We start from the raw sequence: 23,090 nt of genomic DNA on the forward strand, positions 1-23,090 counted from the left end.
TCAGTTTGGTCTCTAGATGTTGACAAGAACAAGTCCATGGTCTTCAGATAATGACATATGTTCTGGTTCAGTGCAGTTGAAATGAAACTTTTGTTTCCTCAGAACCTTTGACTCTTATTTTCAAGTGAATTCCCCTGCTTTTTGTTGATCGGGGTTGTTTTTTTTTAAGTTTTAATATCAAGTTGCATTTTGAGAAGGAAAAATGTAGAAATGACATGTTTATTATTTTAAAAAGTATTAAAATGGCAATCTACTCTTTAAGAATGACGTTGGTTTCAAAATGGATTGTGCAACAAAAGTCTTTGATAGGGAGACTGAGAGAGTTCTGGTTTTAAGTCAGTGTTTCCTGAGTGCTTCAGAAAAACATGAGCTTTTGAGAATAAGGCTTCAGAATAGAATCAGGCAGGCTTAATGGTGCCTGTCATTAGCACTCTATAGTTCTACAATGGCATGAGACTGGGAATACAGGCTGAGCAGTGTGGCTTAACTCAGAACAGCACTAACCTAATCAACAACACTCTGATTTTGGAATTATTTGGTCAATGATGAAACTTCAGCCTTCTGATGTTGGTGTTCTCTCTGTGTGATGGGAGCAGGGGGCACAGGGAGCACAGATGTTAAATGACTGACTTTCTCTTATTGTCCTGAAGTAGGCTGTTTCAATCAAATGTTTGTTCCATACAGGAAACACTCAGGAGGGGAAAAGACAATGCTCCAAAAGTGGCAGGTAAGCGAAATCTTGGCTGCACATATATAAGCAAAGAATTCCACCACACAGATATGTCTGTACAGAGATGTGTGTGTGTGTACATGTGTACCTCGAGGTCTAAGCTGTTCTCTCACTGCTGGAGGTGAGGTTGTTGGCAAGAGGAGCACAGTATTTACATCTGGTTATTGCAGAGTTTTTGCTCCTCCTGCTATGAAACATATGGTGCTACTGTCTGGCAGATTAAGTGTGATTTTATGCACATTTTTAAATTGAGACCAAAGAGAGCCACCTAGTTGAATGCCTGTTCACCGATCATCTGTACAGCTAAATGACTGCACTGTTTTGCTGAGCTGGGAGACATGTTTACTTTTCTGTAGCCATGATCTTAGTGACTCAAGACAAATGAAGAAATCCATATCTTTTTGCTTATATATAGCACTTTGTGCAGCCTTTTCTGTATAGGCAGTTGTCCAGGATTTTCCAATATCCAGTCTGCATGCATTTGGCTCACTTTTAAATCAAGAAAAAATGCTCTGTTATGCAAATACAGCATAAAAGCACTGTGTGATTATAGACAAATGCAAATGGCCTGTCTGAAGAAGAGACGGAATGAAGACAAGTTCTGTGGAAGGGACTGTTGTGTAAGAGGTATTGTGTTGATCTGAATGGGAGAGGATGATTGATTTCACTATTTTACATAGTTCTTGTCCTGGTGGAGCCACAGGCCTCTGAGGGTGCCTTTGCATGGGTTTTTAGGGGCAGAGACTGGAGATTTTAATGCTTGTTTCCCTTCCCTGCAGAAGAGGGAGATCAGCAACTTTGATTATCTCATGTACCTGAACACTCTGGCTGGCCGCAGCTACAATGATTACATGCAGTATCCTGTGTTTCCATGGGTCCTTGCTGACTACCACTCTGAGGTCAGTGCTGGCTGCAGAATTCCATACTTTCTATGGTAACAACTGCACAAAGGGTTGGTGAATGATGCCATTGAAGCAGAGGGGTCTAGACCAAAGGTTTAAAATTTGAAGTAGTTAGTTTGAACTGTACTGATTCCATAAGATTCACTTTATCTTCAATACAACAGACTGAGGATCACGTTCCATGGATGAACATCTGTTTAATACAGACCTAGTTAAGGACATGCTGCATCAATTCAGCAGATAGGCATGGACAGGTTTCTGTGAACACAGAGGAATAGTTTTGGATAGAAAAGCCTTAAGAATAATTTAGAACCTGCCAGGTCCTTTATTTGTGAAGTTCCAGAGGAGGGTAAACCTGTAACCTTCTTGCATGAGTGAAACTTCCAACACAGCCTTGCCACCTCCCAGTGTCACTGGGATAGTTATGATATCTAAGATCTTAAAATCTGCATCCCTGCTGTGTTTCTTTTCAGACTCTAAACCTCACTGATCCTCATACATTTCGAGACCTGACAAAACCCATGGGAGCACAAACTGTGGAGAGGAAACAAAAGTTTATCCAGCGCTTCCATGAAGTGGAAAAAAGTGAGGGTGAGTGTTTTAGGAGGCTAATAGACAACAGAGGCTTGAGTCCTGTCAGAGCACCCAAAAACTTTTCAGATCTGTGGCTAAGGGAAACACCATTCCGAGGAGAGCCTCTCTCACTGCTGTATACAAACTGACTGACAATTCAAAGAGAAATGTCTCTTTGAAATAAATGCAAGTACTGCCTTATGTACCTTGTACTGCTGCATTCTGTTCTCTTCCCTTTGACAGGAAAAAAAAGCTACAGCAGAAAGCAATGTTCCCTGGAAAAATTGTGCTGTTACAGTTTTTCTGTAACAAAACAAAGCTGCACACATTGGTCTTATTTGTTAGCTAAGCTACATGTAGGAGGCTGCTGCACGCAGGTTAACAGCTACCTTAAGAAAAGGAAACAGAATCTTGAGGCTGTTGACCTCTAGAGATCAAGTGGCACTACTAGAGAATGGGATGTTTTTGAAAGTTAAAGGCCTTATTCTTCAGAGAATGAAATGTGGAAGTCAAAAAATGAACATAGTTCAGTAGTAACTGTGCACATTCAGTGCATGTAGTCAGTGCAAGGGGTGCTGAAGCTCACAGGTCTTTGAACACATCTGCTTAAAATACCTGTTCCCTGTTTAGTTGTGTTGTGGTAACTGGATGCTATGGGCTGGAAATGGTGGGGTTTTTTTACTGGAATCTGATTTGTGTGCAATTTCCAGGAGACCTGTCAGCCCAGTGCCATTACTGTACTCACTATTCATCAGCAATTATAGTGGCATCTTACCTGGTGCGAATGGAGCCATTTACCCAGACCTTCTGTTCTCTTCAGGTAAGGGGGCAACATAACTTCTCTCCTGCTCCTTGTTATGAGCCATGCAGTGAGTTACTGTGGCTATGTAGTGAAGGAGGATCTGTTCTCCTGACAATTGATGTACTCCATATGTGGACTTGGGGCTTACTTGGGGCAACATTTATGCCATGAGAGTTGAATTCAGAGAAAAAAAGCTTAAGCAGACTATGGCTGATGCAAGGGAGAAGGATCATTTAGCTTTGTGAGAGCTGAAGCACGTGAACAAATAGATGTTTTATTGCTTGTCTGATCATAAGCTTCTGGCTTTGGGGCAGATGAGACTTGGCATGATATTCTATAAGATGAGGTCTTCTAAGCCCAAGTACAGCCATGCAGCTACTGGCAAGTACTAGGAGCTTGTTGTAGTGACATAAAGAACATTCCTGGGCCAGGTGAGGACATATAGGTTCTGGTAGGTATGAAATTATAGGGATTGTGGGATAGACTTCCTGAAGAAGAAGGATGAGATTACATCCCGTGCTCCAGAAGGGATATTTTGTGTAATCTTGTTCTGAATTTGTTACTATTTATACAGTGCCAAGCTGATTTCACCATGGAATTGAATTTATGGAAATTGAATGTTGTGTGTACCTTCCCCACCTGCCCAGCATACAGGGGCACCAAATTTCCTGATTGCCCTTTTCAGCAGGCAGTTGGTAATGCTCAAGCAAATACACTTGTGCTGTAGCAGAGAGTTGTTACTGTCTTCTCCGTAATTTGTTGCGTTTTAACCAGGTCTACCAGGAGGACCAATCCTCCAAGTTATATTTGTAGAGAGTATCTTGCTGAAATCTACCTAGCCTTGTGGAGGAATACAGGAAGATAGCTTGGCCAGAATATTTCACACTTGGAGAGTGCTGTATGCATAGTGTAGGATGGCCATGTCTCCTGCAGCTTTCCATGTTGCTTTGCTGTTGTGGTTTGGGTTTTTTTCCAGTGAAGTAATACAAATAAAGTGCTGTGTTAATTAAGTAATAAGCCCTGTGATATTGGCTGTTACCAGCAGTAGCTGATGGGTTAGTGAACCACCTGAGGCAATGGTTGCCATCACGCTCTGTGAGCCATATGTTAGCTGCAGTCATGAATGACTGTGGAGCAGTTATTTCTTGTTGTAAACAACAAAGGCTGTTGGATCTCCCTGGCACACTTTTCATGCATAATGAGTTCACAGTCTGAGTGAATGCTTTGTGGCTATGTTTGTGTGAGCAGCAGGTAACCAGCAGTTTTGTGAGCGTAATTATCTTCAAAGGCTACTGAGATCTCAAACACGCAAAAATGTTCTGGGTGTGGACCCACTGAAAGAAACTGTTGAACTCCTGTTCTTATTCTTTTGCATTTATATTGGTGCATGTTCAGCTGAGCTCAGTGTTGTCATGTTCCCCAGGTGACTGGTCCTGTGGTAGCTCAGGAATTGCTTACTGTGAGATGCTTTCAGGCAAACAGCAGATCTGAGAACTGTGTGATCAAGTCAATGTCAGGTTGCAAAAAGAGAACTCCCACACTTAAACGCTTGGAAGGGTGCTGCTGCCTTTGGGAGCTTTGAAAGTGTCTCAGATTCTTAAAAAGTGAAAAAGCTACATTTATATCTGCAAATGGATGGTCTGAATACATGACGAGGACATGCAACAACTTGGGTGCACTCTCTGTGGAAAATTGATGTTGGCATAACATTTTGTCTCTCAAGTCCAACAGTTGATTTGCACCTGACCACAGAAGCATTGAAGTGAGGAAGAATTGCTTTCAGTAGTGGGACTGTACAGGAGAAACCTTATTTCACCTTTTTTAAGTGCATTGAAATCTGAGTCTGGATAAAAGTTTGCATGTGCTTTGCATATTGTACTGGAATAGAGGAAAAATTGGCTTTTCAAACAGGTATTGATTGGTACCTCCTGGAATTCTTTTCAAGAGATGGTCTCAGCACCACAAAAGAGCAGTAAGGTTTCCATGTTCAGTGTCTTTATTGGAAAGGCATCCTAGAACCTGCCCTAAATACTGAGATTTGCTTTTGATCAATTCAACTCTTTTATCCCCTTATATTCTTATCCCACTCTTGCATTTCAGCTATCAGGTTGACTTTTCCTGACATTTCCCTCTCAAAAGTACTTATAGAGAGCAGGGTCTTTACTCATGGTGTTACTGACCCTTGAGCAGTCACTACCAGCAGGGAACAACTTCTCAGCATCTCTGGGCAAATCTTTGCACCTTCATAAGCAACTCTTAGAAACATTGAGGTCTTTGGGTCTTGGGCACCACCAAGGTGATGGATGCTTAGTGTTACAAATTTGTGGAGTTCTGACTTCTCTAGAGATCATTTTGCCTACTTGCTTTGTATATATCCTGCTGGACTGTAGTTTTAAAAAGTATATTTTTTCCAGTATTTTTGATGACAGTAAGGCCTCTACTGAAAGGAAAGAAAACAGACTTACTCTGTCTAGCTGTAGAAAAGTCATAAGAGTTCGTTGTCTTGCAATCTAAAAGCATAAAGCAATTCTTGATTCTCTTTTTCCCTTTCAGTGCAGTTTTTGCATTCATAGAGAGAGAAAACTCATTAATTCTGATATAAATATATGCAAATAAATTTATTAATATAGGAAATGGGAAAATCAGTTATTGCTTCCTTTATAAATAATACAGGCTTAAGTTTTAAAGATATTACTTTTCCCTAAAATGAATTAGACAGCCAGGGAAAAAATCACATTTTTTCGTGGTGGTAATATCTTTAACCAGATTTGTCGCCCTAACAGCATTTCCTATGTATATATTATTTTTATTTAATACAGGTAATCTTTTTATTACAAATCATATTGTTTCTCAGGAGATTACCACCAGCTCTCATAAAAGCTGCAAAAAAAGATGAAAAAGCATCAATCACCACCAGACACAGCACACTGTGTGCAGATTAAATATACAAAGCCCTTTAATATGCTTCAATGAGATACTTGTTAGCTGTTGATTTATTTATAGTCCTCCTTCTACTCTGTTTTAATTTCAATTTGAATTTGACTCCAAGGGTCCCTGCCTAATAATGATCAAGAGCAAGATGACCTTGTGCATCAGATTAACTCCAGATAGGCTTGCTCATGTGATTAGCCACTTTTTCACTCTGTCCCTTGAATGGGTGTGGGAAGGCTTCACAATTGTCACTGGTATAAGGAAGAAGGATGAGGAGCTAAAGCAGAACTGTGCTGTCATTTAGAGATGAGGCTGGACCAGAAGCCTGACCAGAATTCACCTTAGGGGAAAGAGGGGAGGGATCTTTCCATCTGGAATATATGTTGAGTTTTGGTGTGAGTCTATCTCAAAAAACAAGCAAGGAATGGGGCTTCAGCACTTGGGGTTTATTGACTACTGTCTTCTGATAACTGTTTCATGAGAATATTTTCTCCCTAAAAAAAGATATGGCAAAAATTACTTCTTGACTTGCAGTTGCCAGACTGAGCAGAGCAGATCTAAAGGAGTTGAAACCTAAGTGTGCAAGTACTCAGGGGGAGTCAAAAGGGCAGTGATTCTTGCAAAATTGGCTAAGATGCTTTTAATGTAGCAGAATACTCATACTGAAGCCCTTTTGTCTGTCTCCATTTCACAGGGTGGGAGTTTTGATGTTGCAGACCGGATGTTTCACAGTGTCAAGAACACGTGGGAATCAGCATCAAGGGACAACATGAGTGATGTCAGGGAGCTCACCCCTGAGTTCTTTTACTTGCCAGAGTTCCTGACAAATGCAAATCACTTTGAACTTGGTAAGTTCTAGAAGGGACATAAGTGTTCTTCCAGCATCCTGCCAAAAGGAGAGATCCAGATCATATGTTAAGAGTTGGTCTCTGGACAGGATGAGTCTTTCTAACCACAAGATCAGTTTTTATTCAAATAACACTAAAAGAATACAAGCTTCTAAAACTGAATTATGTCAGAAATTTCCAGCCTAAGAAAAGAAGCAAGTAGTTCCTATTAATTTCTGGGCAAAAGAATTGCATGTTTTGTCACACAAAAGTAGATTTTTATATAGCCAATCTAGTTGACTGCTTTTGAAAGTTTGGCTGTATTATGATATTTGTGTAATTATTGAAAATGTGTTCTTCTTTTGGAGATATGTCAATTGCTAAATGGTGTTGGTGAAAGGTTTTTGTTTTTTTCACTCTGCATGGGATCACAAGGTGATTAGTTTCCAAATGTCCTTATGCTCATCTTCAAAGGTTCTGCACAACTTACATGAACTTGATACATTTTCCCTATTCTCAAGCAGCATCACAATCTCCTCTCAATGTACACTGTCTCTAGACCTTTCTGCATCCATGATGAAGGCTCAGAGAGAATCCAGAAAAAAGACTAGTCAGAAATAGGCATGGCAGTTCTGACTCACTTCATTTTACAGGACTTTCACACCATTTGCAATGCAAAGTTGCTTTCTTTAATAGACACTGGTTGGTTAACGATTAAGGCAGAGGAAAAATACCTGAAGAATCATCCTGAATTTGTGATAGCAAAGGCAATTTAACCCATTGCAATCTAGCTATTATTACATTTAAGATATCAGTGAAATGAGGCATGCTAAAAGATAGTAATGTTTATATTTCTATATTTCTATGTAAGAATAAGGGAAAAAAATCTAATAAAAGTTTGTTGAAGGATAAGAAGGAATTAGCGTAGTTTCCTCCTGAGAGGAGACCAAGAAACAAAGTCTGGCTGAAATCAAAATCCAGAGTGCAGGGACCCAAAGGGCACCAGAATCTTGCCAGTAGAGAGCAAATATACAGGAAGATTTTAAAATAGGCAAAGCCAAGAACCCGAATCTGTTCACTGCTAAATTGTACATAAACTTGTGGTCCCAGAGCTGAACCTCAATTTAGATTTGAATTCATCCAGTTGCACAACACTGTGCTCTGAATTAAGAACATATGCTCACCTTCTGAAAGGGATCAGGTTGCAAAGGACTTGAGAACAAAATCCCTCTCAGTGGCTGCTTTGGTCAGAATATTTGGCAGTAAGGCCTGCAGGATTATGTATAAAAAGAAAGTTGTGCAAACACATTTGTCTTGTCTGCATTTGCATTCTGTACTAAAATGGCTTGTGCTGAAGACATGCACATTTTTACTGTGTTAGTGACAATTACCAGAACATCTTCTCACTGCTTTTTCACTGGATCAGAAATCCCAGAACACTGGTTCTTCAGTCTTCTATGGCACTAAATTTGATGAACCTGAAACTGCATGTGGGAAAACCACCTCAATTTCCTTTGACTTCATTGTTTTAGTAAAGTTGTCCCTATTTTCAACGTGTCTGATTCTTGTTTTGGATTCTCCCTTTGTAATTCCTGCAGGCTGCATGCAGGATGGAACAGTGCTGGGAGATGTGCAGCTTCCTCCTTGGGCAGATGGGGACCCCCATAAATTCATTTTTCTGCACAGACAGGTAGGTGAATATAAAGATTTGTGATAAATTGCTGTCTGGGTCCCACTTAAAATGAAGCTCTGAAGGCCAGAGTCACAAATGAAAACATTGGATCCAAATGCATCCTGCCTTTCTGAAGTTTGTGTTGGTTCTGAACTTTGTATGACTGCTTCTCTGCCTAACAATTCACCTTCAATCAAGGCAGACTTTCCAGACCAGATGTGGATTATGTGTAGGTTTGTGACATGTACATATCTCAACCCACAAGTGTAAGAGAACATAATATAATGCACAGGAATTTATATGCATACAGTTCCATGTTGTTGGTAACAATCTGTGTGTTTATTTAAATTATTTATTTCCATCTCTGAATCACGCCAGAACTAAAGGTTCTTTTTTATTTTGGGGGGTTGGGATGGAGGAAACCTAATGTAATTCTCTGCCCTTAATGGAGTCAGCCTTGGCAATTTGAAAGCAAATAGCTCTAAGGTCCTGAGACTTATTGCAATTATTGCTGTCTATTAATAGTTAGAAAGTCTTCCATGTGATGTCATCTGCTACATAAAAGTGAATGCAAGTGCAATTCTGTGTGAAGATTGTTGCAGTGAACTCAGACTTTGCAGCATAATATCTTGGTGCAAGTGTCTCTAGTGCTCCTGCCTTACCGCATCAGATTTCTTAGGGTGAGCTGCATGTGTGAGTGCACACAGACTGTTGCTGTGTACAGCCGTTATGAATTTATACTCTGTCTTGTGGCCTTTCCAAGGTGCTCAATGTCTGTTTCCCAGTTCCCCAAATAAGGGAAAGGCAGCACTGTCCTTCCCTACCAGCTATGCTGCAGAAAAAAAAGCCATGTGTGACTGAAAGATGCTGCAATTTTACACTGATGCTTTTTAAAGAGAAACACAGGGAGACATCCTGTCTATTCTATATGTTGTTTGCAGTATAAGCTGCTGAGCTCTATACTTCTTGTGTAATGATGAACACTCCAAAGGCACTTGGATACAATGGAGAAATCTGCTTTTGCCTTGTGCTTTAGAGTAATGGTGCAGTTTGGAAATCAAACTACAGTCATCACTGCATAGCGTGTTTTTGGTGTCACTGTAGAATGATCTCAGATTGTGTGAACTAGATTTGTTTTGGATGAAATGAAGGAAAAACTGCACTCCAGTTGTGTGCTCCACATGCTGGTAGCATTCAGCCTGCAGGAACAATCTGGATTTAGTTGGAAGTAAAACCCCCAGAGTGCATTTAATGTGAATACTGGGTGCTCTCTACCATTTGTTTACAGAACTGCTTCCACTGGGCTGTACTATTTAATAACATTGGCACAGCTGATAAATTAATTTAAATCTCAAATAGGAACAGCTTAGCAAATGAAAGATCATGTTTATAGACTTGTGTTAATAATTTGCCAGACCTGATCAGATTTCCTGTACAGTCAGTGCAATATTGTCTCTTCAACCATAGCTGATACTAGGTACTACACAGGGGAGTGCAAGAAATCTTAATTAACCTGCCTGAAAGATTTTGTCTAACCCTGAAGTGAAGAGTCAGAGATCTTGAATTCTGAAACATGAGGGTTTCTGTCTCCTCTGATGATATCCACAAGGCTGGAGGTACCAATTACTGGCATTGTGGCCATTTTTGGGAGGCTTCACAATGAGTTTGGTGCATAAAACAGATTGAGGTTGACACTGTTCTGAGGGGATATGAGAGCAAATAATTGTTCTTGACATAAAACTCTGAACAGCTTCCTGTTTCATGCTTAATAAGTTAGGAATCTAGTCCACTAAATAAATGTATTTACTTCCTCCCTAAACCACAAGTTCTCCCTCCCTGGCTGGGTTTGCCGTAGTGCTCAGTGAAATTCTGCGAGGCTGCACAGTTACAGCTCTGTTAGTTGCTCTGTTTTGCTTTGGCAGGAATGCCAGTCAAAATTTACAGTTTGTAATTCATGGACTAACTGCTTTTATTAATGAGTTCTGAGCCTGTTCAGGGACAGATTGTGCACTGTGCTTGCTCTGTGAGCTGCCCTGTGATCATTATAGCTGTGGGCACGGTCATTTACACCAGCTGCACTGGGCAACTGCCTGCTCTGTGAAATGAGCCATTGTTCTGGATCCCATTAGTTTGTTTATTTCTGCTGTGCTTTGGGTGGGCTGGTCTGCTTGGAAGACCTTTCACTGAACATCAGGGATTACTCAGTCAAATGATTCGGAGATAGGAAAGTGCTTTTAATAAAGCTTGACACTGCTGCTTGAATCACTGGGCAAGGCTGTTTGGGAAAACACAAAAGTTTGGTGAGGCAGGTGTTGGCAGGAGCAGTGGTATTTAGTGAAGCCTCATGAGTAAGGCTGGCTACCCTGGTGGTGGGCACAGGTTCAGCTTGAACTCATGTCCCCTACTTATGAACTTGCTGTCTGGGTCTTCCAAGCTGAAGTTTTCCTCTGTGATTGCATTGAGCTTTCTATGAAGCTCACATTTAGGTGTATATGTTACCTTGTAGCATCTCTTACAGTGTGTCCAGTAGTAATTGTTCATTCTGGTCCTATTAATCCACTTGCCAATCACTGTGGGTGCCAAGATCTGTGGAATGCTTTCATTTTGCTTTGCGGGACCTGCCTTTGTCTCTGAGGATATTGCTTCTTGTGTCTGTTAAGTCAAACGTGGCACCTTCTCCTTCTGTTTCCTGTGGGGGTCCCGTTCACTCTCTTTTAGTGTTTTATGAGAATGGGCTGACAATGGTGGTAGTGGAGAAGTATGATGATTGACTTGCAGAGAATTTGTCTCCAGCAAGGACTGGGAAGCAGTAATGCATTTGTAATGGATACCATCTGGTGAACTCAGTCATTTTGTTTTGGTTCCAGGCACTGGAAAGTGACTATGTCAGTGCCCACCTTCATCGCTGGATCGATCTGATTTTTGGCCACAAGCAGCATGGCTCAGCTGCAGTGGAGGCAGTTAACACCTATCACCCTTACTTCTATGGAGACAAGACAGACCTCAACAACATTAAAGATCCTCTGATTAAGGGCACTATCCTGGGGTTTATCAGCAACTTTGGACAGATACCAAAGCAGGTACCACTTTATCATGAGAGTAGAGAACATAATCTATCTTGATCTTACAGTGTTTTTACTGCAAACCAGTAATAGTAACTTAAATGAGAAGCACCATCTGATGTAAATCTGCTGAAAGATGAGCTGTAGGCTTTTCCAGGCTGGGTACTACCTCAGTATTCACCCCCACTTCTCAACCATGCTGCTCCTGTTGTATCCCCAACAGCTGCAGCATCAGCTCTGGGTTCTGCTCCTTCAGTACAGACACACAAGTTATCACTAGTCTAGGGATGGGTATAGTCAATTAAACCTCTGCTCAAAGTGTCACCTGTGTTTTCTTTCTCATCCAATTGTTGGGATTAACTTTCTGTCTCTCTGAGGGGTGGAGGGATGTAGTCTGATGAAAAAGCAGTATGTGTAAGGTTTTATTTTAATTAAGAGGTTTATGTATGGTGGTCCTGACTCTGTGATTAAGGATTTAAACAGGTGTTTCTCTTGCATGGTCTTGCAAATAGAGATTTATTTTTCAATGACATTCATTTGTTCTAGCTCTTCACGAAGCCACATCCATCTAGGAATGCTCAAGGGAAAGGTCCAGCAGCAAGAGAGTCTGGGCTGTTCCTTCACTCAAGTGGAATTCTTCCTCCTCTTGTGAGCAGTCTGCAAAATCTGAAGCTCTCACCAGTTACCATAAAAGGTACCTCAGTGGCTGTGTTCCATTTTCTGAGCTACTAAGTACACATTTTTTGGAAAGGATGAATCTGGGTTTTCAAGATCACGAAGTAGTCACACAGCTTTGTATGAGCTGGTTCAATCAAGATCCCTTCTGCCAACTGTGATTTTTGTATGCTTGTATTAGGAATGGGCACTGAAAACTTCTTCAAACTTCTATTGTAGAGTTTGGAACAATTTTTCTTTTAAGTCACCCTCTCCACATGCATTTATGCTCTCCACTGGAGAGGAGTGTTCCCACTGTTTTGTGTGGAATCTCAGTTTCAGAGTGGATTTCTGTCTGTGGGCCTGGCCACAGCACTAAGCCCAGATGTGAGACTTGCCAGCCTCACCACCCAAGCTGTGCAAGGAGAAAACATAAGTGCTCTAAACCCAAAAGAATTAAATATTTTCTCTGTCTTGCCAGACTATCCCAAGGGAGCTATTGGGCACATTGTTCATACAGAGAAAGGCATTCTGGCTGTCGAAAAAAATAAAATTTTGATTCCTCCTCTTTGGAGTAAAACATTCTGCTGGGGATTTGAGGACTTCACCTGCTGCTTTGGCACCTATGGATCTGAGAAGGTAAATAAGAAAAACTCTAAGAATTCAAGAAATGAGTTATGTGTTGTGGTCTTTGACTGGTTTGGGCACCCATTTCAGAGGCTATTGGAGAGCTGATTTCAGAGGATGCTGTACAGTACACTGTCAACCTTCTTGAAGAATCTCAAGTTGGATATCCAAGATAGTGTAAAATGATTTTAAACTGCTCAAAAACATGGCATTTGCCTCTAAATTATCTCAAGTTTTCCATCTAGTGGCTGTGTTGTCCATAGGTCGTAAGGACAACACAAGGTCTCCTGGTCACTGATTAGAAATTTCATTGTGCAGAAATTTCTGCTGGAATTAAGGCAGAACCATCTGTCAGTTCCCCTCAGGCTCTAGCATAGCCCAGTGCATTCATTCAAAATAATGAAGTTAATACTCTTAATTCTTTGCTGTTAAAAATAAATGGTCTATATCATCACACTGCTTGTTAGGGCACTTGACAGATCTAGTTTCTTCCTCTGCCATAAATACACTGATTTTTGGATGTATTTGGGACAATGCTATGCAAAGAATTCTGAGTTAGCTTAGTTATCAGAATAGCATAATATGTAATTCAGCAAGATACTGACTTGGATATTTGTGCAAGTGGCATTCATTATGTTTTTACAGACATACCCAAAGTCTATGGAAATGAAAAAGCCATGAGATATATTTTAATTTCTGCTCCCTGTCTAATAAAATCAGTGCTTAGCAGTTCATATTGTTGCTGCAGGCATCAATTATTCAGTTTGTCCCTTCAAAATTCAGGGTGATGCAGAGCATAGTGAGTGTGATTGCACAGCCATTGTGAGTAATAGTTGGGAGTCCAACTTGAATTTCTTTAGGTCAGCAGTGCCGGGGGACATGAGCTTATAAAAAACTTTAGTCCTTGTTGTAAGCAGGTAAAGGTTTGTTCTGTCTGTGCCATCCAACTCCACCAGAATCATTGGCACCAGAGTGTTGTCCCAGCTGTGTGGGGCAGAGCTAATGCAGAATGTGCAGGAGGACGCTTGTGCTGTGATTGTAGCAGTGTGTAATAGACCTGACTCGGCTTTAGACTGATTTGGGTGCTGCTAAGAGAGCACAGAATGGAATTTAGTGCTTTGTCTTTTGGCTTGTCAATCCAAATAAGGGAGGGTTTGAGGGCCTGGCAGTAACCCTGTTGGCAGTGGCCATCACAGCCTGAGACTTCTTTTTAATCTACGTGGAATGTTTGCCTTCTGTTACAATATGGTTGGCAGAATGAGTTTTGCTGAAGTTGTGAAAGAAATTGGGACCCAGATCTCCTAAGACATGAGATACTGAGCTTTGTTCAGCATTCCTGTTTGGTCCCTGCAAGATGGCTGCATGCAGGTCCACATGTTCACAGCTGGCCTCACACAGAGACTGGTTATGATGAGCTTTTCTTTCTTATGTTTGAAATATGGAGGGTCCGTTTTGAAAATTGAATCTGTCATTTGGTAATAATAAGTGCATAGTATCACCCAATGAGAATTTGACTTAAAGATGCTTTCTTGAACAGAATGTGACTACATTTGAGTGCATGGCAGACTGGGGAAAGTGCCTCTGTGCAGTGTGTCCTTCAGCAACTACCATCATCACATCTGGAACAAGCTCAGTTGTGTGTGTCTGGGAGTTCTCCCTGGTCAAGGACAAAGTGAAATGTCTAAACCTGAGACAGGTAAAGCTCTGGCTTTTCTGCTACGGAAACTTGATGAAACCCAGAAAATAAGGTTTTTATCTCTCAGATGGTTGTCAGAAGAACCACCTTGGTGAATAAGAAGGCAGGAGAAAGGCAGTAGTAAGCATGTGACATGTGAGAGCCTGTCTCAGGGCAGGAGCTGATAATATGCGTTGTACCAACAGCTCATAGCCATGAGTGCCACTTGGTGGATTTTTTCCCTTTAGTAGCATTTTCAAAGTTCATCATGATAAAAGAAATAATGAAGATAAGGCATATTTTCCTCTCTTGAAGTGTAGCCCTTGGGTTATTTTCAGAAACAAGTATCACCTAGAGATGCTTATAATTTGTTCTGGGCTGCTGCAGCAATAGACAGGATCTCTAAAATATCCTGCAAACTTAGCTGGTGGAGATGAAGCCTCAGCCAGGCAAAGTTCTTGATTCTTTTTTCTCACCTGAATTCAGAACATAAAAGATGTATCTGTCACTCTGTGTGAGAGGTATGCATCCAATAAGAATATAGTTTTTGACCTCATTATCCAAAGCCTTGAAGTGGTTGTTGATTTAGAGCTCATCTATAGTCACCAACCACCTGTATACACGCTATTTCATTTACAGAATTGAATTCTCATGCAACATATGTGTGATGAGTTCTCAGCTTTACAAGTAGAACTAGAGTATCCCACTATCATATCTGGAAGGCAGCATGGGGCCATTTTTCCCGAAAGAAATGAAGATACTCTTGATTAAAAAACGCTGCTACTTTTAGGAAGACAAAGGGTTCATTGATCACCAAGGTCTCCAAGTGTTAGAAGCTTCTTCTGTTTGTTTGTTCTGGAGAGGTATTCAGATATTTCAATGTTTTTCCTACCTTAAGCAAAAACATATTTTATTTATCATTAAATGAAGTGAAAATTTCTTTGTCTGCTGGAATGCCAGAGAAGTATTTAGATCTTCATTTACTAGAAATTCCTGTTGTAATTTGTGTTGAAATTAGCGGGGGAAACTGTTTTAGAGCAGCCTCTCTTCTGAGGTTTATGATGTTAAATGCTGTAGAAGACAGAAATATGAGACAAGATCTAATGACCTTTTAATTCAGCTGGTTATTCCAAAGGAGGACATGAATATAGAAATGGAAGAAATAGCATCAGAGAAAATCATAAGCAATAATTTTCATCAGCATCTAAACAGTTTGGGGGTCAGTCTCAGTTTCAGGCAATCCAAGATGCTGTCTTTTATCTGCATTATAATGTCTTTAACAATCCAAAATCAGCTTTGCTGATGTGTTCCACTGTGATTAATTTGGTATTACCCAAAATCCACAAAGTGGTATGAGATCATGCAATGACAAATTTTGTATTTTTTCCTTTACTTTGCCAGCAAAGGTTTTTTTTCCTTTTTATGACTGTCTGGACTGGATGTAAACTTGAACTATGGTTCTAAATGTCTTCCAGTGAATTACTTTCTGCTTTCCTGTAATTCACTGTTTCATGGTGGCTGCTTTTTCTGCTGAACAAAAAAATTTCCTGAGAGAGTGAGCTTTGCTTAAGAACAGCTTATGTGCTATAAAGTGGATGCTATTCACTTACCAGCTGTCTCATGGGACTGACACATTCTGGTTTGGAATGTAGTAAAGTACAGAAACTGTATTTCTGCAGAAAAAGTAGCTTTTTCCTCTCTAGTGGGATCTGCTTGCACAGTTTTGTGGAACACTAAAGATTGAGCATAATAGCCTCAGTATTGATCCATGCAATTTACTAGCAGAGGGATCTGTGCAATCCAGTTGCCAGAATTTCTGGGCTGAACAAAACACTCGAGTAAGGTGTGCTCTCTGCCTCACAGACCTCTCAGGAAGGTGTGGAGCTTATCTGCAATGTGTCTGTGTCCTTGTCAGACAGTTAACTAGAATGGTCAAACTTGGTTTAAGTTTTCATGGACTAAACATCCTTGCGGTGATCCTTGCATCCCTCTTTTTTGTCTTTTGATATTTGTTAAAATACCATGGAGATTGGCCTCGAGATCTTTATGCAAATATGCTCCAGGAGATTTCCCATTAAGGAAAAATCTGTCAATCTTTGCAGAGCGATAATGAAAATATGTAGGGAGTCAAAAGCATGAAACTCTTGTCATTAATGTGTATTGAGACTGCTGTGTTGAAGCTGATACTGTAATTGTGTGCAGATATTGAGAACACTGCATAAAACAATTGTTAGCAGCATACTTCAATCCATGCCTTCTCTCTGTGCTGTTAAATTGCCTAAAGCATGTTTCTTTTTTAAAGAAACTATTTAAATAAAACTAAGTTTAACGGGGCACTCCTTATGTCTCCCTATAAAACAACAACAACAACAATAGAATATTGTGTAATGATGAAAGAGAAAGGCATTCCTACATGGCTTTAAAGCAAGAATTCTCCATAAATGCTGTTTCTCCTCTTAACCAATATTAGAAATGTATTAGTACTTGTTCAGATACACATAAAAATACACATAAATACACATTCAGATACACATAAAAATAGGACTCAGAAGGTTACTGAATTGCATCTTGATAAATTGTATTTCAAAAAGTTTTTTAAATATTGAGAAATTTCCAAGCATAAATATTAGTTAAAACTGCATGGACTGAAGTGATTTTTTTTTTTTTTTTTCTTGCTGAGCACAAAGCACTGTCTTAGAGTCTGAAGAGTAGGCCAGGGGACCTGAATCACTGTGTAATTTGGGCAAGTCATATAATAATCTCTTGGACCCTCAGCTTTCTTCAGCTATGAGTTGAGGACAAGGATGCTTCTCTGTAATATCCTTTGGTATTTCCCCCTCATTCCCCTTCAGTTTTCCAAAGAATGACTAGGTTGCTTGTTCTTACTAAGCAAATGAGGTATTCCCTAGTAAATCACCCACCGTCTGCTGTGGTTTATTGGTTGGTTTTTCCTCACCAGGCTTTGTATGGACACACTCAGGCAGTGACCTGCCTTGCTGCATCTGTAGCCTACAGCATCTTTGTGAGTGGCTCTGATGACAGAACGTGCATCATCTGGGACCTGAACCAGCTGACGTTCATAAACCAGCTTCCTGCCCACGAGGAGAGCCTCCGCTCTGTTGCCATCAACAATTCAACAGTAAGATCTTCATTTATCATCTTTCTTCTGATGCATCCATGAACATTTCATGATAATGTAATGGGTGCTTTTCCCAACATAAAAACATCCTGAGAGTCTGATACATTGATTTTTTTTTCTTTCTACTGAGATTGCTAATAGTGTTTTTAATGATGAGAGTGAGCACTAAAAGCAACATCTTAGACTGAGCAGCTAAGTAGCTAAGAAGCATCTGTGGATAGATAGATAGCAGGATTAAACAACTTTAAGAAGTTTATGGAGCATGAAGTATTACCCTAGTACCTCCTGGATTTGGCTCACCCATAACCTTGTTGCCCCTGTTGTTTCATTAATTTCTCCTGACATTCATGCAGCAGAGCCACATCTGAGCTGCACATTCATGCAGCTGAGACACGTTAGACTGCAGTCTGCCAGCTCAGGTGACAACTGCCTTCCGCCTTTGCAGTGATATGTTGGCTTTTTCCTTTCCTTTCTACTCCCAGGTGCAGGCAGAGCTCCTGATAGCAGTGGGTACAAATCTGTGGTGTGTGCCTGGCCAGAATTGCATGCATGTTGATAGGAAAATATTCTGTGTTGGATTTTACTGCAAACACTTTGGATGAGATTTTTATTCTCCCAACGTTCTACCTCCCAAAAATGTTGCTTTCGTATTTGTTTGGGGTTTTTTTCTCTCTGCTAATACACTAAAACAGGATTTCAGCTGCTCAGGCAACTCAAGGTTGAATCCTGGATATTGTAGAAAAGCAAAATTGAGTTCATAGCAGTAAGAAACCAGGCAGATCTTCTCTACTCGGTCTGTGCCAGAGCAGTCATCTCCTCTCAGAGCTTAATTAACCATGCAGCCTGATGGCTGGCAATTTGAGGGTGGGAATTCAGTTGTCTGTTCAGTGCCAGCTCAGCCCCCAGCCCTAGCAGTCCTGGTTAGTGTAAAGTGGCCAGTGGCCTCAGCAGGCCAGCTCAGAATATCCTGCTGGTCCCTTGTGAAGTGAGCTGAAGCAGTGCCAAGCACTCAGAAATGAAGGGAGGGCGGGCACAGAGCTGCTGGAGATCCCAAGGGAACAGAGCTCTCTCCATTCTGCACCAGCCAGTACAGCAGCCTTTTCAGGTACCTGCACTCCTGGAACTGTCCAAAACTGAGACAGCCTGTGCCAGGAACAGTCTGGTGACTGATCCAAATGAGTGATGTCCACTTTATTGGAGTGCAAAGGGTTAAGCTGTTTGGATAATAGTGTACCAAAAGGTTCATTTAATAGAGGAAAAACCTTAGAAAATTATGACTGAAGCTTCAAGGAAAATAAAGAGGTCCATATCTTCTGGATTAAAAAATTCTTTTTGATGTTTTTAATGTTTCTTTGATGTTTTGATGTTTCTTTGATTCTGTTTTTAGCAAAACAGAACACAATTCTGAAATGAAGTTTTTGTTTAATTCTTCTCTATATATTTATGTAAAGCTACATGAAAATAGAAACAAACTGTTTCCATTGTGCTACAGTGTTTTGATTGACACAAAATTACATGATTGGTAGCAAGGGTTTTTTCCTGAAAAATTCAGAATGGTTCAAAGCAAAGTTTTGAAGGAAAAAAAAAAGGCAAACAGTGAAATAATAACCCTGTATAGCTCTTCATTATATGATTGTTGGAGTTGCTTGAACATCTAGAAATTCCATCTATAGATCCAAACCCCATGGTATTTGTGTAGTGTAGGTGCAAAATAAGAACTGTCCTGAAAAGTTCATAAACTAAGGAGGATTGTAAAAGCTTGCTGTAATTATTTAAGTTAGTTTTAAATCCCTGATCCAGACCTGAAAAGCACTGTAGGTTATTGCCAAATGCCTGGACATCATGTACTCTCATGCAGATAACGTAGCTGAAATTTAATCTCTTGAATTATTGGCAGCTCTGTTTTGAACATGCCATCATTTTTTATCTCCAGAATTCAGCCCAGCAGTGTGAAGAGCCCTGGCCCCAATTGAGGCAGGGGTGAAGTAAGGTGTTAGTTGACTTAAACCAGATGCATGCCGCTAATTTAAGGGCACACTTAAATGTGTCCACAATTAAATATCTGTCCTTTCTCAGAATCAGATGACATTGCTGTTGAGGTTCTATTTAGCTGATTCTTGCTATGGATCAAGAGTAGAAAAGTCATGTAGAATTTCAATTAATAACTTGATCAAAATGCACTTTTGATTAGATCATTTACAATTGCCGCATCAGCTCTTGGTTCTTTGTGTTTCCCTGAAGACTAACCTGAGAATTTTCTCCTTACAAGCAGCCTCTGGTAAGGCTGCACCTGCAGGGAGTGGAGGGGAGAGGTGCAAAGGAGGTTTTCTGCATCACGAGTGCAGGGCACTGGATGCAGAGCTGGTCATTGGTCCAATGCAAAACACGGTGCAGAAATGCGATGACAGTGAGCTCCCTGTGAGGGGCAGAGGAGGATTGTGGAATCACCAAAGGCTTCCTAGCTAAGCAGGTGAACACCACGTCCTTGTGTCAGGGAATGCTTATTTGTAAAACTTATAAGAGCACTAGTTCTGGCCCAGAACCTGTGCTAGGCACTGCTTGTGCACAGTCCCTGATGGTCACTGGGTCAGACTGTCAGTCTGCTTTTTTTATTAAAAGCCTGGATTTTATGGAAAACAGAAAGGGAACATTTCATTAAATATTTTCATTTTTAAAATGTGGGAGAAAGCCCCTTTTTTGTGCATTAACTTGCTAAATCTGAGACAGTTATTTCAGGTTTCTGTGATGTAAAAGTGTCAGAATTTTTCATGGAAAAAAAAGTAATTTTTGCTTTGTCTGGTTTATATCTTCTGCCCAATGGAGAAAACAATGGTCAGACTTTACATCAGAGGAGTTCAGCAATTTCTAATCAGCATTTAAAAGTTCTGAGGATGATGAGTGTGGGGCTTGGAGACAAATTGCCTCTCGCTGTGTTCCAGGGTGACATTGTGTCCTGTGCGGGATCTCAGCTGTACCTGTGGACAGTCAATGGGCAGCCCCTGGCAAGCACCAGCACTGCCCCCAGCCCCAGCTGCCACTGCCTGACCTGCTGCTGCTTTGCTGAAGTGATGGACTGGGACACACGCAGCATCATCATCACAGGAAGCACAGATGGAGTGGTCAGGGTAGGTGGATGGGAGAGGGAAAAAGGAATCCTAATTCAATGCCAGAGATTGAGATTTTTTATTCTAAATGGAGGGACAGAGCTACTAAAAACCCCTGACACTTTATTAAGTGCAGCAGAGGGCAAAAAATGAAAATCAGAGTAAAATATTATCTTCCTATCAACTTTTATCCTCCTGACAAGAGGACTTCTTGCCATACAGGGAGAATTTTGAAAATGTGCTCTCCATTCTAGGGTGATTCTGAAAGCAAAACTTCTGTCACTTCTTAGAAACATGTTTGAATATGGTTTCTGAGAGTTCACATCTCTGTATATTAAGACCTACTTTCTCATGAGTAGGAATTTACTGCTGATTCTGCCTCCAGTATGGTAGGTGAACTTCCTGGGTAGGTGAACTTACTGGTATTTTTGATAGCATGTCAGCCCTGCAACCCCACCAGCTCCCTGCATACATTCCTCCAGTGTGACGCCCTGCAGCACAGTGACAGACAGGGAGACAGCTGTGAAATCCTGGTGTTACAAGTCCAATTCCCAACCCCTTGCTGGGAAGCAGAAGCTGAATCTTTCTCTCATAGTTACAACTCATGCTTTTTCCATGTTTGCCCCCTCACTGGCACAGATGTGGAAGATGAAATACAGCAACACCCCAGAGCAAGGTGCTGGGCTGAGAGCACAGAGCGGGGTAATGGAAGAGCTGGACAGCACAGGTATGACCACAGCGGGGTTACTGGGACCAAGTGCTACTGGCCTTGGTTGGTGGTGAGGAGGAAGAGGGGATGTGAGCACCATGGTGTGAAGGGGAGATGGTGTGGGCAACTTGTGCAGTCTTACTGTGACCAGCAACAGTGGTGGGTGGCAACAGAGAGCACCCCTGAGGCAGCCATCTCATGGGCACACCTGGATGAAGCTGAAGGCTTTTTCACAGGCTCTCCCAGGGGTTCTGTCAACCTCAGAAGACCTTTCTGCATGAAGCTATAAACCAATGGCTGGAAATAGTCCTGGCTCCAGGAAGTCCACTGCCTGGGCACCCCTGCTGATGGCCTGTACTAAAGTATCCTGGCAGAGTGGGCAGTGCCAGTCCTGCTCTGGGATGGAACAGAGCTGTCTTTGCCACCTTAAAACAAGTCAGAGGTCCTTCACACTCGTGGGAGGCCAGCAGCAGGCCTAGTGCTTGGAGCTGTTTATTCAAGGCTGTGTGCAGCTGAAGCTGATACCATGGAGTTCTCACAGAGCTGAGGTTAATGAGATGGTGGGACTATGGTGCTGACTGGAACTAAAAACAACTCAAGCTCACTTCTCTGTGCTAACAAATACAGGAGCTGAAACCTGTCAGAAAGCTTTAAAGACATAGCCTAAATAGCACAGCTTTCTTCTTTTCCCAGCACTTTTTCTATGAGAAAGGAATTGTGGTGTTATTATGTATAATTTACTCCACTTATTTGCTGTGGTCCTCATTACAGACATTCTCTATTACTTCAATTTTAGGCACCCAATTTGCATAAATGTAGAGCTATAGATGTAACATCTCCAAAAAGAAAGATATTATACAGTAATTGGGCATTACCACAGAGATCTTCAGTAGTGCTGTTCATGGAACTTGGCATCAGCATTGCTTAGATTGCTATGTGAAAACATTTCCAATATGCTTCTGTATGTTTAATGGCCTAACCAGATGCTTATCAAACCTTTTGTCATGCCTCAGAGTAGCCAGAGCCAGATCCTTCTAAGAAAGGTGTATGAACACCTGAGATGCCAGATATGAGATAGTCTGGCTGTGGTAACTTCATATTTGTTTTTGTTCTCATCTCTAATCGAAGAATGTTTTGTCAATAAGTCAAAGCTAAAGACTTAACATCTTTCCAAAATCCCTGTGGTATCCTGTAGTCATTTTGTGGATTCTCTTTACCTATAGAAAATTCTCCTTTGATTTAAGAATATCTGAATTTCTTGTCTATAACTTCCCATGGCAGGTCTTTCCAGGCATAATTCCAAATGCATGTTTTTTAACAGATTGATATTTTAGCTATTTGTAAAATGTATATCTTAAGCAACTCTCTAAATGAGGACTTAAAAGCCATCCATGGGAGCACAGCAGAACATTCTTGTTTGTGGTTTTCGTCCAAGAAGACTATAAAAGATTTGTGCCCACCCCAGGTATCCAGTGACGTGTAGAGACAGCACCTGTTTGCACATGAGCATAAGACTGTGTGTTTTCAGATGGATACAGGAACAGCATTCTTTAATAAAGAGTTGAAAGGTGTAATCAAAGCAGGGTCATACTCCCTTAACCTATTCAGATAACTACAGAATTATTTCAAATGACCAAATATTCCCACATCTCATTCTGTGCATTAAAGAAAATAAAATTAATA

The 23,090-nt window shown here is 40.9% G+C and overlaps 1 protein-coding gene across 1 annotated transcript in view; it reads left to right on the forward strand.

Moving 5' to 3' along the window:
* WDFY4 (WDFY family member 4) overlaps positions 1-23,090 on the forward strand; it is a 114,964-nt gene that overhangs the window by 89,382 nt on the left and 2,492 nt on the right. Inside the window, exons 49-61 of the mRNA XM_074544945.1 lie at positions 685-727; positions 1,510-1,629; positions 2,106-2,223; positions 2,916-3,025; positions 6,633-6,786; positions 8,364-8,455; positions 11,305-11,517; positions 12,046-12,193; positions 12,635-12,792; positions 14,318-14,476; positions 17,415-17,594; positions 20,534-20,719; positions 21,338-21,425. Coding sequence (XP_074401046.1) covers positions 685-727; positions 1,510-1,629; positions 2,106-2,223; positions 2,916-3,025; positions 6,633-6,786; positions 8,364-8,455; positions 11,305-11,517; positions 12,046-12,193; positions 12,635-12,792; positions 14,318-14,476; positions 17,415-17,594; positions 20,534-20,719; positions 21,338-21,425 — 1,769 coding nt within the window. The remainder of the gene's footprint in view (positions 1-684; positions 728-1,509; positions 1,630-2,105; positions 2,224-2,915; positions 3,026-6,632; positions 6,787-8,363; positions 8,456-11,304; positions 11,518-12,045; positions 12,194-12,634; positions 12,793-14,317; positions 14,477-17,414; positions 17,595-20,533; positions 20,720-21,337; positions 21,426-23,090) is intronic.

The sequence above is a fragment of the Zonotrichia albicollis genome, chromosome 7, assembly GCF_047830755.1.
Source record: "Zonotrichia albicollis isolate bZonAlb1 chromosome 7, bZonAlb1.hap1, whole genome shotgun sequence".
Lineage (NCBI taxonomy): Eukaryota > Metazoa > Chordata > Aves > Passeriformes > Passerellidae > Zonotrichia > Zonotrichia albicollis.